Raw genomic sequence first — 16,679 nt, forward strand, 5'->3', positions numbered from 1 at the left:
ACAATTCATCTCATAGGGCTTTAACAGGGTGTGACATCCTCTGTCCTTAACCCTCAGCAAGAGTAAGGAAAAACTACAAAAAACCCTTTTAACAGGGTAAAAATATGTAGAAACCTCAGAGAGAGCCACATGTGAGGGATCCCTCTCCCAGGACGGACAGAAGTGCAATAGATGCCACGTGCAGGAGAACATCATCAATAATCAAAGTCTCTAGCAGCATTGATGAAGCACAGTCCATGCTCAGCAACCATCTAGACCACGATCCACCATCCAGACCAGACGCCACTTCAGTCCTCAGTCACCGTCCACCGCCGCCCACCAGGAGGACCCATCACAAGCCACCACTGCGGTCCTGGTCCACCGCCCGTGCCCAATGCCAACGCGACACAGGGTCCGCCACCAGCACCACGATCAGCCCACATGACTCAGAATCCGCCACACTGGATCCAACACCGCGACCCCCGGTGCGCGATCCACAAACCGTAATCCATGGTGCGGCCACAGAGGCCCTGGATCTGCGGGTGATAAAGCAAAGGGATTCCGGGGAAGGGGGATAGGGATGGAGAAGAGGAAGGAGAAGCTGGAAAGAGAAGCTCCGTGTGTCATGTGTCATAAAATAGAACAAGTAACGTTCTGGCGCACTAATTAGCTCTAACTATAAGCTTTATCAAAAAGGAAGGTTTTGAGCCTACTTTTAAACGAACAGATGGTGTCTGCCTCCCGAACTGAAAGTGGTAGATTATTCCACAGCCGAGGGGCTTGATGGCTAAAAGCTCTGGCTCCTACTCTACTTTTAGAGAATTTAGGGACGACAAGTAGGCTTGAATTCTGGGAGCGGAGTGCTCTAGTGGGTTTATAAGGTATTAACAGCTCTTTAAGGTATAAAGGCGCTATATTATTAAGGGCCTTGAAGGTGAGGAGGAGAATTTTAAATTCTATTCTAGATTTAACTGGAAGCCAGTGCAGCGATGCTAATATTGGAGAAATGTGCTCTCTTCTCTTGGTTCTCGTCAGGACACGTGCTGCAGCATTTTAGACAAGCTGTAGAGTCTTTAACGACTTCCTGCTGGAGCCTGATAATAATGAATTACAATAGTCCAGTCTCGATGTAACAAAGGCGTGGACTAGTTTTTCTGCATCTTTTTGTGAAAGGACATGTCTAATTTTTGAAATATTACGCATGTGGAAAAAAGCGGTCCTAGAAATTTGTTTTAAGTGACTATTAAAGGATAAATCAGGATCGAAGATCACTCCCAAGTTCCTGACTGTTTCATTGGAAGCAAGGGCAATGTCGTCTAGCGCAGCTATATCATTAGATAATGCATCTCTAAGGTGTTTGGGGCCAAGTATTATAACCTCTGTTTTGTCTGAGTTTGTCTGTCTTGTGATATTTGTTACAGAAATGTTTTTAACCTTCCTACAGTAATCAATAATGTCTAAACAATATATTTGCATTGCCACAGCCACATGATTGACTTGATGTGCTGTTACATTTCTAGTTGAATAGATTCATTAAATGTCTGTGGTATCATTATTTTCCCCAGAATGCCTCCTTTCAAACAGAGACCAGTCTGTTGAAGGAGCAGCTTAAACAGCTGGAGAACCAGAACAATTCTCTTAACAACCAGATGGTGGCGCTGCAGCGACATACCACCACACTGCAGGAACAGAACTCATCCCTACACACACAGACTGCAAAGCTGCAGGTATATTCTACAATTTGGACAAATTTGTGTAAAAGTTTTTAGCTCATTCTGATTGTGTTGTTATTTTACTATTGATTCTATTTGATCAATTAGGTGGAGAACTCTACACTCTCTTCCCAGAGTGCATCTCTCATGGCCCAGAATGCTGTGCTGCAAGGCCAAGTCACTGCCTTGGAGACAGAAGTAGAGTCGTGGCAGCGACAGCGTGAGGAGGCATGGCGGGCTCGGGAAAGTGTGCTCAGTGACCACGAACGCCTTCTGAGCGTCCATGAGAGGCAAGCGCACGAGTATGAGCAGCTTATCAGTCAGCACGCTGCACTGAAATACAAACAGAGGGCGCTAGAGAGTGAACAAAGGACTCTGCACAGCAAGTAAGTTTATAACAAACCCTACTAACAGTATCAAGATAGAAGGTCTGACAATTATTTGATCTCACAGTCCTCCCCCTGAAAACTGAATCAATGTATACATTTTTATATAAATCGTATAACCAATACAACAACTCAAGATCTAATGACAGTTCTCATCAAGTAGAAAAAACACCTCTGCTCTGTCTGTCCGTGTGCGTCTTTTTGCAGGCATTGCGTTTTGCTGCAGCAGAAGGAGAAGTGGGATGAACAGGCAGGGCATGGCCAGAAAGAGAAGGAAGAACTTAACCAAGAGATCCAGAAGAATCGGCTACTGCAGCAAGAGAATCTGCAGCTAAAAACAGAAGTGGACAGGTAGTGTATCATTGTGATAATCACCATCAGCCTAGTGGAGAAGGTGCTTATGCTGTTAAGACACCCAAGGAGTGTGGATTGACCTGCCTGAGGAACTCATATGCAACAAATTATTTTCTTTTCTTAATCTGAAAATTACAGATAAATGTATGATAAGGTTTCAGAGACTTCTTCTTACAAAACACTGCAGAATGCAATGACATAAATTGCCACACTACTTCCCTAAACGCCTCATCAATGAACTCAAAACTCATTTAAAGTATTTGTTCAAATGCTTGCTGAATCACAGGATCTTTAGCCACGAGGTCATTACGAAAAATAGACAGTAATAATAAGTATTTAGTATTCTATATACTGTATCAATTTGTCCTAACTTGGTAAATGTAAAATCAAATGAATGTCTCAGAAAATATTTACTAATAGTTAATGGTAGTCTTGTAATTTTTCTTCAGTTTTTGTCTGTACAATTAAAACCTTGGTGAATATTTAAACTTCACTGCATTAATTTTCAATTGCCTCTAATGTATTGACTTAAATAAATAGCTCTCATATTGTGGAAACAAATAACACTCGGTTCTAGCCGAAGGGATCGTCTAATGATGAAGCACAAGGGTCTCCTTTGACATATGTCATGGTTTGAAATCAATGCAAACACTTTATCTTTAATCTGTCTGTTGTGTGTTGTGAACTGTGGTTACACACATGTTGACTGTTGTTGAGCAAAGTGTTTTGTTCAGGCAGGTCACTAAGTCAAGTTCAGTCCACAAACCGTGTTTATTAGCTGATAGCAGCAAATCTCATCAACTCACACTGTGCGCTCTTTTTAAGCTGCTCGAGGCTTCCTACCCTTTCTGCCTACAAATAATTTTCTTTGACTTTAGTGGTCCTGATTTAAATGTATATTCGTCAATATCCTTTGCCACCATGACTGGTCAGGTGTGGTATTCTGTTCAGGACATGGCGATCACCACTGTCATACACTGATATGTTAAAAACCAACGTAATGTAATCCGATCATTTCAGATTTCAGGTTTCCAAAGAAGCCTAGACGTTATTATCTGTAGGTGTAAGCACTGAAATGGTCACATTCAGGTACAGTGTAGATGTAGTGTGGGTAAGGTGAGAGAAAGAACCTGGGAGTAAAGTTAGCTAATGATTTTAAATATGCTGGAGTTGGTTTCTTCTTATATTGTTGCAGTGCTCCCCTAATTTTGACTTCCCCCCTGTTAGATTGACAGAAAGCCAATCACAGTACTCAGAGAAGAGTGAAGGACTTCAGCAGAGAATGAACGAACTTAAGAGGTCATTAAGCTCTGCCAAGCTGGAAGAGAGTCAATGGAAGGCACAATACGATTCACTGATGGAACAACACCAGGGCCTGGATCTTACCATGACCAAACTAGACAACCACTGTGAGGTAAACAAGGCCTTAATGGGCCAAACAAATACATTTTGAAGATTTGTCATAAAACCCTGAACTGACTTGGTTGGTTTGCACATGTATTTTGTAGCTGACATCAAAGTCAGTTATACAGTTTAAAGTTTAAGTAAGATATTTTGTTCAAGGTGAAATCATTTAGGTTAATTAATAATAATCTTTGTTGGGCGATATAATTATTTTTGTATATATATGATTCAGTTTCTGAGAATGTGGTGTTTTCATGGAGGAACAAATATTTGATAGCAGTTGCAGAGGGGATTATTATTAGTGATGCATTGCACTCTGCTGTCGTCACAAGAGGCAGAACACCTACCAGCTGAAAGAGAGAATCTTATTACTCCCCTTGAGTTAACGCAGGCCAATGAGGCATACAACGTTCTGTTTTGTATTTGTTAAATGTTTAATTTATTATCTTGTGTTTAGCTGCTGAGTCGACTGAAAGGGAACCTGGAAGAGGAGAACCACCACCTCTTGAGTCAGATCAACCTGCTGAGTCAGCAGAACCACACCCTGCTTGAGAGGAGCATGGAGAGCAAAGAGCTGTATCACCAGGAGCAGAAACTATACATGTAAGTACACAGAATGCAACACCTGCAACACAAACTGGAGTTAGTGGTGGCACATCAGATATAATAATAGTAGTAATAATAATAATAATAACTACACATTTAGTCCAGTATGGTGCGGTCCCAAGCAGGGGAAGCGAGGCGCCACGTCCCCCCTGTCGACCCCACGAAAAGGAATTCACTCGAAACTCAAAGGGAAAGATGTCAGACCGTGTCCCAATGTCCATCGGTTGGTGCTGGAGAACGCTCACTGATCATGTATCATGATTCATCTGAGGTCTTGAGTTGGCTGTAAAACATATATGTTATTCCAATGTAGTTTGAACAAGAGAGACTACTTGCAGTTTCCAGTAGGTGACGCTGTTGGGCCAATCTGCCTCAGCTGATGAATTTTGCCCTTGTGGTCAAGCAGTGACTCGCATAACAAGAAAATAATTGATAACAATACAGAAGGAGGGACATAAATAATAATGGTAATAATATTAGAGTTAAACGAAAAAGAATAACCTGGCAGATCATATAAATGCAGGAATATGCCTTCCAAAAAAGTATGTTTTTGGCAGAGACTTAATAGGAAGACTCCATTTCAGACAGCCAGATTTTTTCCGTTAACCTTCATTAAAATATTATATTGTACATAAATTGAATGAATGGTTAAAACAGAACAATAATATAAATTCAACTCATGTTTTTCTGTTTCTTCTCTCTGCCTGTCTCTCTCTCTAATCAGTGACAAGTTGAACACTCTTCGTCGGCAAAAGGAGAAACTAGAAGAAAAGATCATGGACCAATACAAGTTCTACGACCCAACACCTAAAAAGTGATTTTTACATCATTAACTGCACCTTATGTTTAGAATTTGTGCTGGGAAATAGGAGTACTATAGTGTATGTTCAACACTTGTCCCAGCTCCGTGGTTGTCTGACTCGGTACGTGCCGTCAGAGCCACTATGCGATCATCAGAAAGGAAATGGCGGAAATCTAAACACCTGGATGACCTGCTATCTTATCAGTCTCTTCTCTCCTCTTTTTCTGCCTCCATTTCCACAGCCAAAAGCACTTTTTACCAAACTGCAATTCAAGCCTCATTTTCTAATCCCAAAAAACTCTTCTCCATCTTTTCCAACCTCCTCAACCCTCCCAGTCCCCCTCCTCCTTCCTCTCTTCTACCAAGCCACTTTGTCAACTACTTTACCAAAAAGATAGATGACATACGCTCTTCATTTTCTGATCCTCCTTCTATAACCACACTTCCAACAACTTCATCTTCGTCCCCTTCGCTCTCCTCTTTCACCCCCCTGTCTCCCAATCAAGTTCTGACCTTGGTAACCTCCGCCCGCCCGACCACCTGCCCCCTTGACCCCATCCCTTCTCACATTCTCCAGTCTATTGCCCCTGACCTTCTTCCTTTTCTTACCCATCTAATCAACACTTCCCTGTCAACTGGCTGTTTTCCTAATTCTCTGAAGGAGGCAAGAGTAAATCCTCTCCTGAAGAAACCCACCCTGGACCCGTCTGAAGTAAATAACTACAGACCTGTCTCTCTCCTTCCCTTTGTTTCCAAAATTCTTGAGCGTGCTATCTTTAATCAACTTTCCTCCTATCTTAACCACAATAATCTTCTTGACCCTCACCAGTCTGGTTTCAAGGCAGGTCACTCAACTGAGACTGCCCTCCTTGCTGTCTCTCAGCAGCTTCACACTGCTAGAGCAGCCTCTCTCTCCTCTGTCCTCATCCTTCTAGACCTCTCTGCTGCATTCGACACAGTGAACCACCAGATCCTTATTTCCTCCCTTCAGGACCTCGGTGTCTCAGGCTCTGCTCTCTCCCTGCTCTCTTCCTACCTCAGGGTAACTTGGAGAGGGTCTGTGTCTGAACCTTGTCCCCTCACTACTGGGGTCCCTCAAGGTTCTGTCCTAGGTCCTCTCCTCTTCTCTTTGTACACCAACTCCCTCGGCTCTGTCATTCACTCGCACGGCTTTTCCTACCATAGCTATGCTGATGACACCCAACTAATCCTGTCTTTTCCCCGATCAGAAACACAGGTAGCAGCACGAATCACTGCCTGTCTGACCGACATCTCTCAGTGGATGTCTCAACACCACCTGAAGATTAACCTTGACAAAACTGAACTTCTTTTCCTTCCAGGGAAAGACTCTCCCATCCACGACCTGACTATTAACTTTGACAACTCTGTGTTAACCCCCACTCCGACGGCTAGGAACCTGGGCGTAACACTCGACAGCCAACTCTCCCTTACTGCCAACATTTCTGCAACAACACGGTCCTGTAGATTCATGCTGTACAACATCAGGAGAATACGCCCCCTTCTCACTCAGAAGGCGGTGCAGGTTCTGGTCCAGGCTTTGATCATCTCACGTCTAGATTACTGTAACTCGCTCCTGGCAGGTCTACCTGCTACTTCCATCCGACCTTTGCAGCTCATCCAGAATGCAGCAGCTCGACTGGTTTTTAACCAACCTAAATTCACTCACACTACTCCTCTCCTCCGCTCCCTTCACTGGTTACCAGTGGCTGCTCGCATCCGGTTCAAAACACTAGTACTTGCGTACCATGCTGTGAACGGATCCGGTCCAGTCTACATCCAGGACATGGTCAAACGTTACACCCCACCCCGTTCACTCCGCTCTGCTTCGGCCAATCAGCTCGTTGCTCCCTCACTGCGAGCTAAACAATCATCAAAAACACGACTGTTTTCCGTCCTGGCTCCTAAATGGTGGAATGAGCTCCCCATTGACATCCGGACATCAGAAAGTCTACACATCTTCCGCCGAAAACTAAAAACATACCTCTTCCGACTTTACCTAACAACTTTTTGAAACTAACACTTTAGTAGCACTTAAATGGCACTTACTTATAGCACTTTGTAGTTTTGCTTTATTTGAAGAAATTGTATTTTCTTGATTCTTGTCGTCCTTGGTATGTACCCTCGGGTTTGAATGCACTTATTGTAAGTCGCTTTGGATAGAAGCGTCAGCTAAATGAAATGTAATGTAATGTAATGTAATACACACTTTACAGTTGGCATAGTACTGATCATAGATTGTACTTATACAGAAAGCCAAAAAAGATTAACTCAAGCTGATGAATATCATATATAACAACAAAACAAAACAAATGTTAACTTTATTTCTGTATGGACTGATGTGAAAGTACCACACATCCTTTGCATATAATGTCTTACAGTTGTTTAGTTAAAAATAAATATATTAAAAACAAGCTCACTACACAGCACATATTGACGTTCAATATGCAGTACAACAGATTTAATTGGTGCTGTGTGTTTTCAGGAGGAGTCAGTGGTCTGGAGCCAAAGCTTTAGTCAACCTGATCAAACCCCGGAAGGACAGCAGCAAGGATAGAGGGGGCGACCGGGACAAGGAAGGGGTCAAGGAGAAAGACCGAGCAAAGAGTGCCCCAGACATCCCGCTACCTGCCCCACCCCCACTCCTCCCCCCTGAGACGCCGCCCCCTCTTCCCCATCGGTCGGGAAGTGACTCACAAGAGGTGGGCCACGCTCACAGTAGTCTAAACAACCACATCAGCAGCCCCGGCCTTGGGTCCCAGAGTCCAGCGCCACTGACACCCATCAGAGGTAAGTGTGATGTACAAGCAATGTCAGAACAAACATGTCCATCAAAAAATCACCCTCCTTCTCACCTGATGGGTCATTTTATTATAAAGTCTCTGACAATTTTAACAAAGACATGTTCACATTCAGAATAAATTTGTTTCATTTGTCTTCGGAAGAGAAACTATTGTCCGTGGTCTCCACCCCATGCTCTATGGCTGACGAGAGCGGTACAAGTACAGTATTTTATTATGAAAAACATGTAGAGCATATATCAAACCCACTTTTGTCAGTAATTTTCCACAGGACTTTTGAGGTCCACTTCCTTGGTGTGCCTACACAGGGCGCTGTTGGCCCTCTCATCACTGACTGATAATTCTAGACCACTGTTTCTCACAACTGTTAACATCCACTTTAATCTGTTCTTTAAGGTCCAAGCTGTTTTTTTACTGGGAGGTATCAGGTTGTAGTGTCTTCTGGCCTAACATTAGAAACTTTACAGGTATATTACACATTTTCTGTGAAATTCGTTTCTTTTATTATTTTAACATGTAGTCCTTTCCACAGTTTATTTTCCAGTATTAGCTCATATTTTCATTTTGAATAGGTAAGCTCAGTATTTATTTACTTGATGCAATGTATTCAAATACATTTTAATTGCACTTTAATACATTTTCTGATCAATTTAGAATATTTTGATCCAAACATGGATGCCTTTATCTAGTGGGAACAAAAATAAGTGCAACTCCGCGCCAGTGTACCTTGGCTATGTGTATTTGAGGTTCTATGGTAAAGATATAACCACAAAATGGAAACAAAACAAAATAGAAGACTGTCAGCCTGACCTAGTTTGGGCTTTTCTTGGCTCTTCATAATGTATGGACTTTAGTGACTGACACATTTTTAGCATGAGATTGTCACTCACTCTGGACTTTGTATTAAAGGATCTCACATGCACAAATTCAGAGAATCACCTGATCACACTGTAGTTACCTAATGCATACTTTTCGTCTTTCTATCCTAATAATACAATTGGGTTTTAGTACATGGTTCTAATGTTTTATGTTTTTACTTCTATTACTTTTCTTAATAGGCTGAGCTCAATTCACTCACTTCAACTATTTCCTTTTTCTTTTTTCAAATCCTGATGGCACGTGAAAGCTGTTAAGGTATATTGAAACATTACTAATAAAGCTTTCAAAGGGTTGGGCAGGTTGGGCAGGTTGTTTTAAGCACCGGTTAACCAAAAATAACTGGCAAAGGACTAATTTCCCAGGTCAGTATCGAGTTTGCCTTTCTGTTCTTGTCTCACCAAGACGTGAGGCGCTCTTTCAACTTCCTGTCTTGCCTAATTAGCATGTTTACCAGGGTTACCCGTTTCTTTTAGTGCCAATCGGAGCTGATTAAACGCTCTTTCAGCTGCAGAGTTTGTTGACCTGGGAGTGAATGCCAATTGTATCCCCTCCCATTGCGGACAATAGCCAGATGTTAGTGAGTTTTTTGACCAGTGGAAACTGCATTATGCAGTCAATAGCCAACCAAAAAATGTATTTCTTTAGTTGAGACAGTTTTTATTAGACCTTGATTCTAGATTGAGTTGGCTGTTGTGTGCTGTTGAATTGTATTGTGTTAAGCTGTTTTTGTCCTCCCTATTTATATTGTTGAGGTTAGGCCAAAAGAACAAAACGCCTCTCTGTTTGCCATAAAGCATTTTGACACTAGCACAAACTACCTTCCCCTTAAAGATCATTAATTTAATAAACACTGAACTAATGATTGTAATAATTTTGACTGGATAATTCCTTTCATGACCAATAACTTCATGATGTTTTAGTTTTAGATAGGTGTTCCTGAAAAAATTTCCCGAACATTGCATCTACAGTTGTTATCTGTTATTTCCTGTGCATTGATCTCCCCACAATTCACTGTGATTTGTTTAAATTCAGAGTGAGTTGAGCTCAGTCCTGTGTCAAATGCATGATTTCACTTAGCAACAGAATTCTTTGTCCTTAATGATTCTGATTGGTTATCTTGCATGTCATCTGTCATTTTACATTCTGTCAATCAGATGCTTCATGACAACTATTTGACTCACTGTCATTGTTTATCATTCTCTCTTCATTTCTCCATCTCTCTGTCCATTTCTTCTCCCTCTAAGCTCCTCCTGCCAAAAAACGCCTCCGTTTTCTCCGCAGTAAAAGTCAAGAAAAAATGCTCGCCCCCGCCCCCTCCCCATCTTCCACCTCCCCTTCCTCCTCTCGTCTCTCCCTCTCTCTCAACAGACGACTGCGATTTTGGTCTTCCACTGACATCACAGCTGACGTCCTCACTAGCCAGTCAATCTCAGCCGACGGAGTATTCTAATAACTCCCTTCTCATCTACATTTTCAAGCAAAACATCCTCATCATCATCCTCCTCATCATCAATGTCACTGTCGCCCTCCACACATACAGCTGTGACTTTCAGTATTTCACATTTAAAATGCACACGTAGAACATATTTCCTCTTCATAAACACTAATATATTCTACATATACATGCTAAAATGAAACACAAACAGGTGCATGTTTCCGCAGTGAGCTGGCCGGTATTTCTAGTAAGTAGTGTGTAGAAGTGATTTATATATTTTTGTGTTTGCGGGCTCATATTTCCAAGCACGCCAGGCTCGCCTCCATATATCTGCATGCTTCTTTGTTTGGGATTCATATCTTTATGTATCTTTGTGCGTGTTGTCACCTCCCTTAACATTTTTGATCAGTCTCTGTCAGTGTGAATGAATGGTTGTAATAAGAGAATATGTACTCTCAGTCTCCTGCTCTGTGAGTTGCTTGAAGATAGATGTGTCTGCTTCACGAAGCTTTGCTGCAGTTTTTCCTCATTAGCTTGCCAATGTTAGGTTACCATAGCAACCAGCGACTGCACACATACACCTTTCACCTGCCACCTCAGAGTTCAACTTGTATGTCTGTGGCTGTTACTCTCCTCTCGTCCTTCCTCTTGCTGAGGTATGACTTTGATTGGCACAAGAGGCTGGTATGCGTTTTTAAAATCAGGATTTTATCCTAATATCAGAATATGTATAATTTAAAAACAAGACTCTTATGACCAGGAACTTATGATACTGTTAGGCTATGTTTTGATCTCATTAATCACAGAATAAAATCACAAACTATGTCCAGGAATCGTATTTATATTATTTTTTGCTTGTGGGTGCAGTTCAGCTCGTTCTCATGTTTCTTCTGATCTTTTCAGGTGTGTCTCTTAACAATACTCATTGGTCGTTCTGAGCATTTAAACAGTTTTAAGTTGTTGTAATTGTCCCCTATATGCTCGATTGTGTACACAAACAGATCCCTTCTTACATCAATTGCAGTGCAAGAGATGAGGCACACAGTACCTTACCTTATACTGTGTCTTAACACAAATTCAGCTAAAAGTTAACATGTGGCCAATGCAGATTGAGTCAAACTAGTAAAAAGTATTTGCCAAAATTCCCTGAAAAAGCAGGAATGTTTTCCTAAAACACTACAGCTTTGAAATGTATCGACTTATCAGATTGATGTTGGGTGCTATTAACCTATTAACTGAAGTTTAGGCGTATTTTTGGAAGTAACTCTTCAAAGCCATGAAGAACAATTACAGTGATGTATTTAATCTGAATGCCCTTTGGATGTGAGTATTGTTTCTAGAAACACTTGAATAAAATCTGTTCACATTTCTTAAATCAAGAGAGTCCCAGGAAATTAAGGGAAATTCAGTCAGCCATGATCTTGTATTATTCACTTGTGCCCACAGTGACTGCTGTTTAGCAAAAGTTTTGTAGTCTAATTTCAGGTCCATACATTTTTGTCTTTGCTTCTAGAAACGCGTTTAGACCATGACTTAAATTCAGTAGGTCTATTCTTGTGATGGCACGTATAGTATAAGGGACTTCTATCAGTGATGTTCCTGGACACTTCTATCCTCTACAGTAACCAGTGTCACCTTTTCCGTAATTGTTGAAATTTAATTATAAAAGTTGATTATTTGATCATGTTTGAGTGAGATCTAGGTAGTCGGTCTATTAAAACTAATTTATATACATAGAATCAGAGACACATGCTGAGTAATAACAGATGTCACCGTGTTGTATCACTTCCAGCGCGTCTGAATGGATTCTCAATGTTCTTCTTTGCATCCACAACCTGCCCCAGTGTTGTATATCTGCGCCCTCTCAGCACTGTGCTTCCTGTGGATTTATATCTGATGGTTACTCTGTGGACAGTGTGCCAGAGTCATTCTTCACCTCATTCTTATTGGTCTGCAGGTTTGACTGACAGAAGCCACAGAGTTTTCAGGAGCAGTACACCAGGAGGCAGCAGTGAGAGCTTCAATGGAGAAGATGGAAACGGACAAGGTAATTAATACATTAACAATTTATAACAATAATATATATCAAATATGACACTCATTGATATAATATAACACGGAGTACAGTTCAGTGAAAATTCAATTACATTTTCGCACGTTTAAAATCATTGAACTATTTTAGACAAACATTTTTGCAGCTTATAAAAGCTTAACTGTCCACCACCTGCTTTGATTGGCTGTATAAATCAGCAGTACTATGAAACCATGTGGCCCGCTCAGTAGATCAGACATTATTACCTCTATACCTTTTTAAAACTAAACGCTTTCCCATTTTAGAACATAACCCAAGATGAGACATATCCCTTTTATGTTCTTCCACACTAATTAATGCCTACTGCGAATTGATGTTATCGGATATTAGTGACCAGCAGATGTTAGTGATACATCTTCAGCTGTGTTCTTTATCGTCATTATCGTTTCAGCCTTTAACTCACAATATACCCTCTAAGGCAGACCCACCACAGGTTGACCAGACCTAGGTGCATGTCCCTAGCATCTGGGGGCCCAGTTGGGATCTTTCCCTTTGATCTAGAGCCATTGGCTGCAGTGTGAGGTGTTTATTTTATGGTCTTGTGCAGGGGTTGTCCATGGATCCCCAGATCTTTGAGCAACCTGCTGGTGGATGTTGCACGGACACCCCTGCAGCCAACCTCAACAGGGCAAACTATTGCTTTCAAACTAAGTTGTTGTGCCTCAAATGCCATGTCTTCCTTTTCCTCTCATTTGCTTCGTTAGCCTTATCCTCCCAGGGTTCTGTCAATTCTACAAAGTGGAGAAGGCATTGGACTAGAGTATCAGTTCAGGTCTTAGGATGGTAGTGACAATATGTGATGGGACTGTAAGCCGCTGGCCCTCACCCACCAACATCTCCCAGTCTCAGGCTTTCTCCAACTGACCTCTCCTGGTTACTGGAGGAGGCCCTCACTGTCCCTGCCCATTTTGAAGCTACAATAATCACCTCAGTCGCCATGGTGAACTCTAGTAGGAAGATAGTGCAGTCTGAGGTGAAGGATATACAGACTATAACATGGTGTAACAAATGCTGCCTGTTTTCCTACTAGCAAAGTAACCTCTGTATTTTCCCCCTAGGTCAGACATATAAAACTCTGAGCTCCACTCCGAGCCACCACTTGTCCTCACTGGGCCTAAGCAACAATTCCAGCTCCAGAATTGGACCAGGCCCTAGCCGCAGACCCAGAGGTAGCTAAAGATATTCATACATAAACCATATGTAAATTTATGAAGTTTTTTTTTTAAGGTGTTTGGTTCGTATTTTCAGGTCTGTTACTTAATGAAGACTCTTGCCACAATACATCTGACTCTGTGTTTGGTCACCATGGCAACATTGGAGGTCGCCCAGGATCCGGCGACTTTAGCCACAACACCTCCAGCTCCAACTCACCTGTGAATTGCAGAGGTACAAAGCAATGTTCAGCTGATAACTGTATGAATACTTGATTTGATGTAGATTTCTATAAATTTATATCTGAATATTTGCCGTATTTCTGAATATTTGTTAAAAGGGCTATACTTACAATGCAAACATAACAGAAACACAAAAACTTTATAAAAAAATGGAAAAAACACTGCAAACATGTTTGAAATCAGATATAAGTAGCTGTAGTGAACTTAATTTGATCTCCCACTCTCACATTCAGTACTTAGTCTCCACAGACATACTGAAACCTACTTGGAACACTATAAATTTGACAGGACAACATTTTGACAGACAGAGCAACAAAAGAGTTCTGCAGTCTGTACTGTCGGTCTGTAAACAGGTTGATGTTGCCAAATTTACACACGTAACCTCAAATAAATAATGACATTGATTGCTATATATCACACTTAAACTCTTCTGTAATCAGTTAATGCCCAGAATCAGTTGCTAATAAGACTGTATTACACTATACTATTTTGTGTCTGTTTCAGACTCACTGGATTGTCCGGGGCGCTCAGCCAGCCTCTCAAGTGACGATGTCATGGGTCTCAGCCGATCACAGCAGACTCTGTCGCGTAGCTCGACCCTCCCATACGACCACTCGCCCCAGAGGGCCCAACCTCAACGTGGAGGCGGAGTTAGAACCAAGATAAGGTCATCATCACCTGGAAGTGAGATGGTGTCGCTGGAGGAGTTTTTACACGAGAGCAACTTGAAGTCACCTCCTATGGTAAGGGGTGTGTTTGTGTGTGCATTCGCCAGTGTTAATTTTGGCAGCTATTTTTGATTTAGTCTTAGTCTTTTGGATATTAGTTTTAGTCACATTTAGTCATTTTTATTCTTGTTAGTTTTAGTCTAGTTTTCGTCGATGAAAACTCAGAACATTTTAGTCTAGTTTTAGTCGACGAAAACTAATTCCATTTTAGTCTAGTTTTAGTCACATTTAAAAGCCAGATTAAACTCCTTTTCTATAAAAACATATAGCTGCAGCCTTAAAAATATATAATTTTAAATGTGAAAACAAAAAGGGAGAGCAGGTCAGACTGGAGGCGAACACAGACACTGCAGCTCGGTAGAAACCAACTGCAGCTTCTGATCAAGAAGCTGCTGCGCTGATCTCTGAGCAGCTGAGACCAGAGAAACTCTGTGTTTTCACTGTTTCCATAGTTAAGCAGCAGTCAGTCACTGAGAGGTCGCTCCACGTGAACGAGCTCTGATCTCACTGTGTCTCTCTGAGCGAGTACGCGGGGCGGGGGGGCGGAGCTACGGACCGGAGCGCTATCTGGGAGGACACACACACACAGACACACACACACACAGACACACAGACTCACTCGCCCGCTCCTGATACTTCATGATGGCCTGATACGATGATGTTTTAAAAATTATTGCAACTTAGTCAACCATTTTTGTCTTGTCTCGTCTCGTCAACGAAAGTTAAAATATTTTTATTCATAGTTTTTATTTTCAAAGATTCGTTCTCGTTACGTCTTCGTCTCGTCTTAGTCATGGGAAAAGGGTCGTTAACGAATATATTTCGTCGTAGTTTTCGTCAACGACATTAACACTGGCGTGCGCATGTGTGCTTATCTTTATCTAAGTTACAACAAACAAAAGAAGTACGTGAACCTCAGACTTTAACCAAACCTAATTGGAGTCTGGTTTTAGGTTAGAGGATTAAACTTTCATTTTGAATCAGGATATTTCACAAAAAGCTTCTGCTAATATGAAACGATCTCAGAAGATTCTCAATTGACAATTTTTGATGTATATACATGTATCATGTCATTTCTAAGAATTTAGATAATTTGCATGCTCACATGTTCAGTGACTTAACATGTGGCCAATGCAGATTGAGTAAAGCTAGTAAAAAGTATTTGCCAAAATTCCCTCTTTGTGTTACTGACCCTTCACCACTACTCAACAAGAGAACCCTGCGGGGAACACAAAGAAGGAATGTTTTCAGACCCCTTTTCTGAATTTGCACACTTTTTTTTTTAATTTAACAGTAAATTTATGAAATTATCATTTGCAACCATCAATTTGCACTCAATCTATATCATCAAAGCAAAACCATTATTTTTAGAGGAGATATTTAATCTAAATTATTTTTAACCTGGCATTCCGTGACCAGTCAGAGATCCACAAGTTCATGGGCTCCTTCCACCAGGCAACTCTACGCTAGTAGGTGAAAGCTTGTGGTGCAGGACACTCTCCAATGTAATGGAGAGTTGCTTGTTTGCTTTTCGGTGGTTTCCTGCATTCATTGTTGGATGCCGTCAGATGTTGAAGTATTTTTAGCTGCCATTACAGCAGGGCACAGCAGGGTGGACAACCAGGCAGTAATGTTTAACTGCAGTTCTATGAATTGATGAATGGATGACCGCCAGACTGGTATGTCAGTCTGAATCTAGGCGAGAAGATTCTGGGGGAACAGATTGTGTGATGACTTGCGGGTCATACCGCAGTTGATTTGTGTTTTTATGAAAAAGATAAGTAGAACTTCCAATTGTGTTGTATGCATAGCTTACAGTGACATAAAGGCATTCTAACATTGATTCTAATAGTTGTTTAGAGGAGCCTATGACTGTTGAGTCTTATCACAAGGTTTGAAAAGTCAGAGAATTTACCAAACAGTAGTCGTCACCAGCTGACAATTCCCAGTGAAAGTTCTTGACCCACTTCACAAAACCTACCAAGGGAGTTACAGCCTATTGAGTTAATGAGGAATGCCAAACATTTTTTCACATGCTACAATTACTATTTCACCTGTTCATTAACGTTCAAAGTGGATGATACTTATA

General features: G+C 41.4%; 1 protein-coding gene across 4 annotated transcripts in view; it reads left to right on the forward strand.

Moving 5' to 3' along the window:
* ccdc88c (coiled-coil domain containing 88C) overlaps nucleotides 1-16,679 on the forward strand; it is a 49,904-nt gene that overhangs the window by 28,103 nt on the left and 5,122 nt on the right. For 2 of the 4 annotated variants that reach the window (XM_062397529.1, XM_062397530.1), the window contains exons 20-30: nucleotides 1,545-1,706; nucleotides 1,800-2,077; nucleotides 2,285-2,428; nucleotides 3,659-3,845; nucleotides 4,293-4,438; nucleotides 5,166-5,255; nucleotides 7,747-8,051; nucleotides 12,334-12,423; nucleotides 13,527-13,637; nucleotides 13,717-13,854; nucleotides 14,367-14,605. In XM_062397529.1, the coding sequence (XP_062253513.1) occupies nucleotides 1,545-1,706; nucleotides 1,800-2,077; nucleotides 2,285-2,428; nucleotides 3,659-3,845; nucleotides 4,293-4,438; nucleotides 5,166-5,255; nucleotides 7,747-8,051; nucleotides 12,334-12,423; nucleotides 13,527-13,637; nucleotides 13,717-13,854; nucleotides 14,367-14,605 (1,890 nt within the window). The other 2 variants (XR_009922074.1, XM_062397531.1) reach the window with 2 other exon arrangements.

This window comes from Platichthys flesus, chromosome 10 (genome assembly GCF_949316205.1).
Source record: "Platichthys flesus chromosome 10, fPlaFle2.1, whole genome shotgun sequence".
Classification (NCBI taxonomy): Eukaryota; Metazoa; Chordata; class Actinopteri; order Pleuronectiformes; family Pleuronectidae; genus Platichthys; species Platichthys flesus.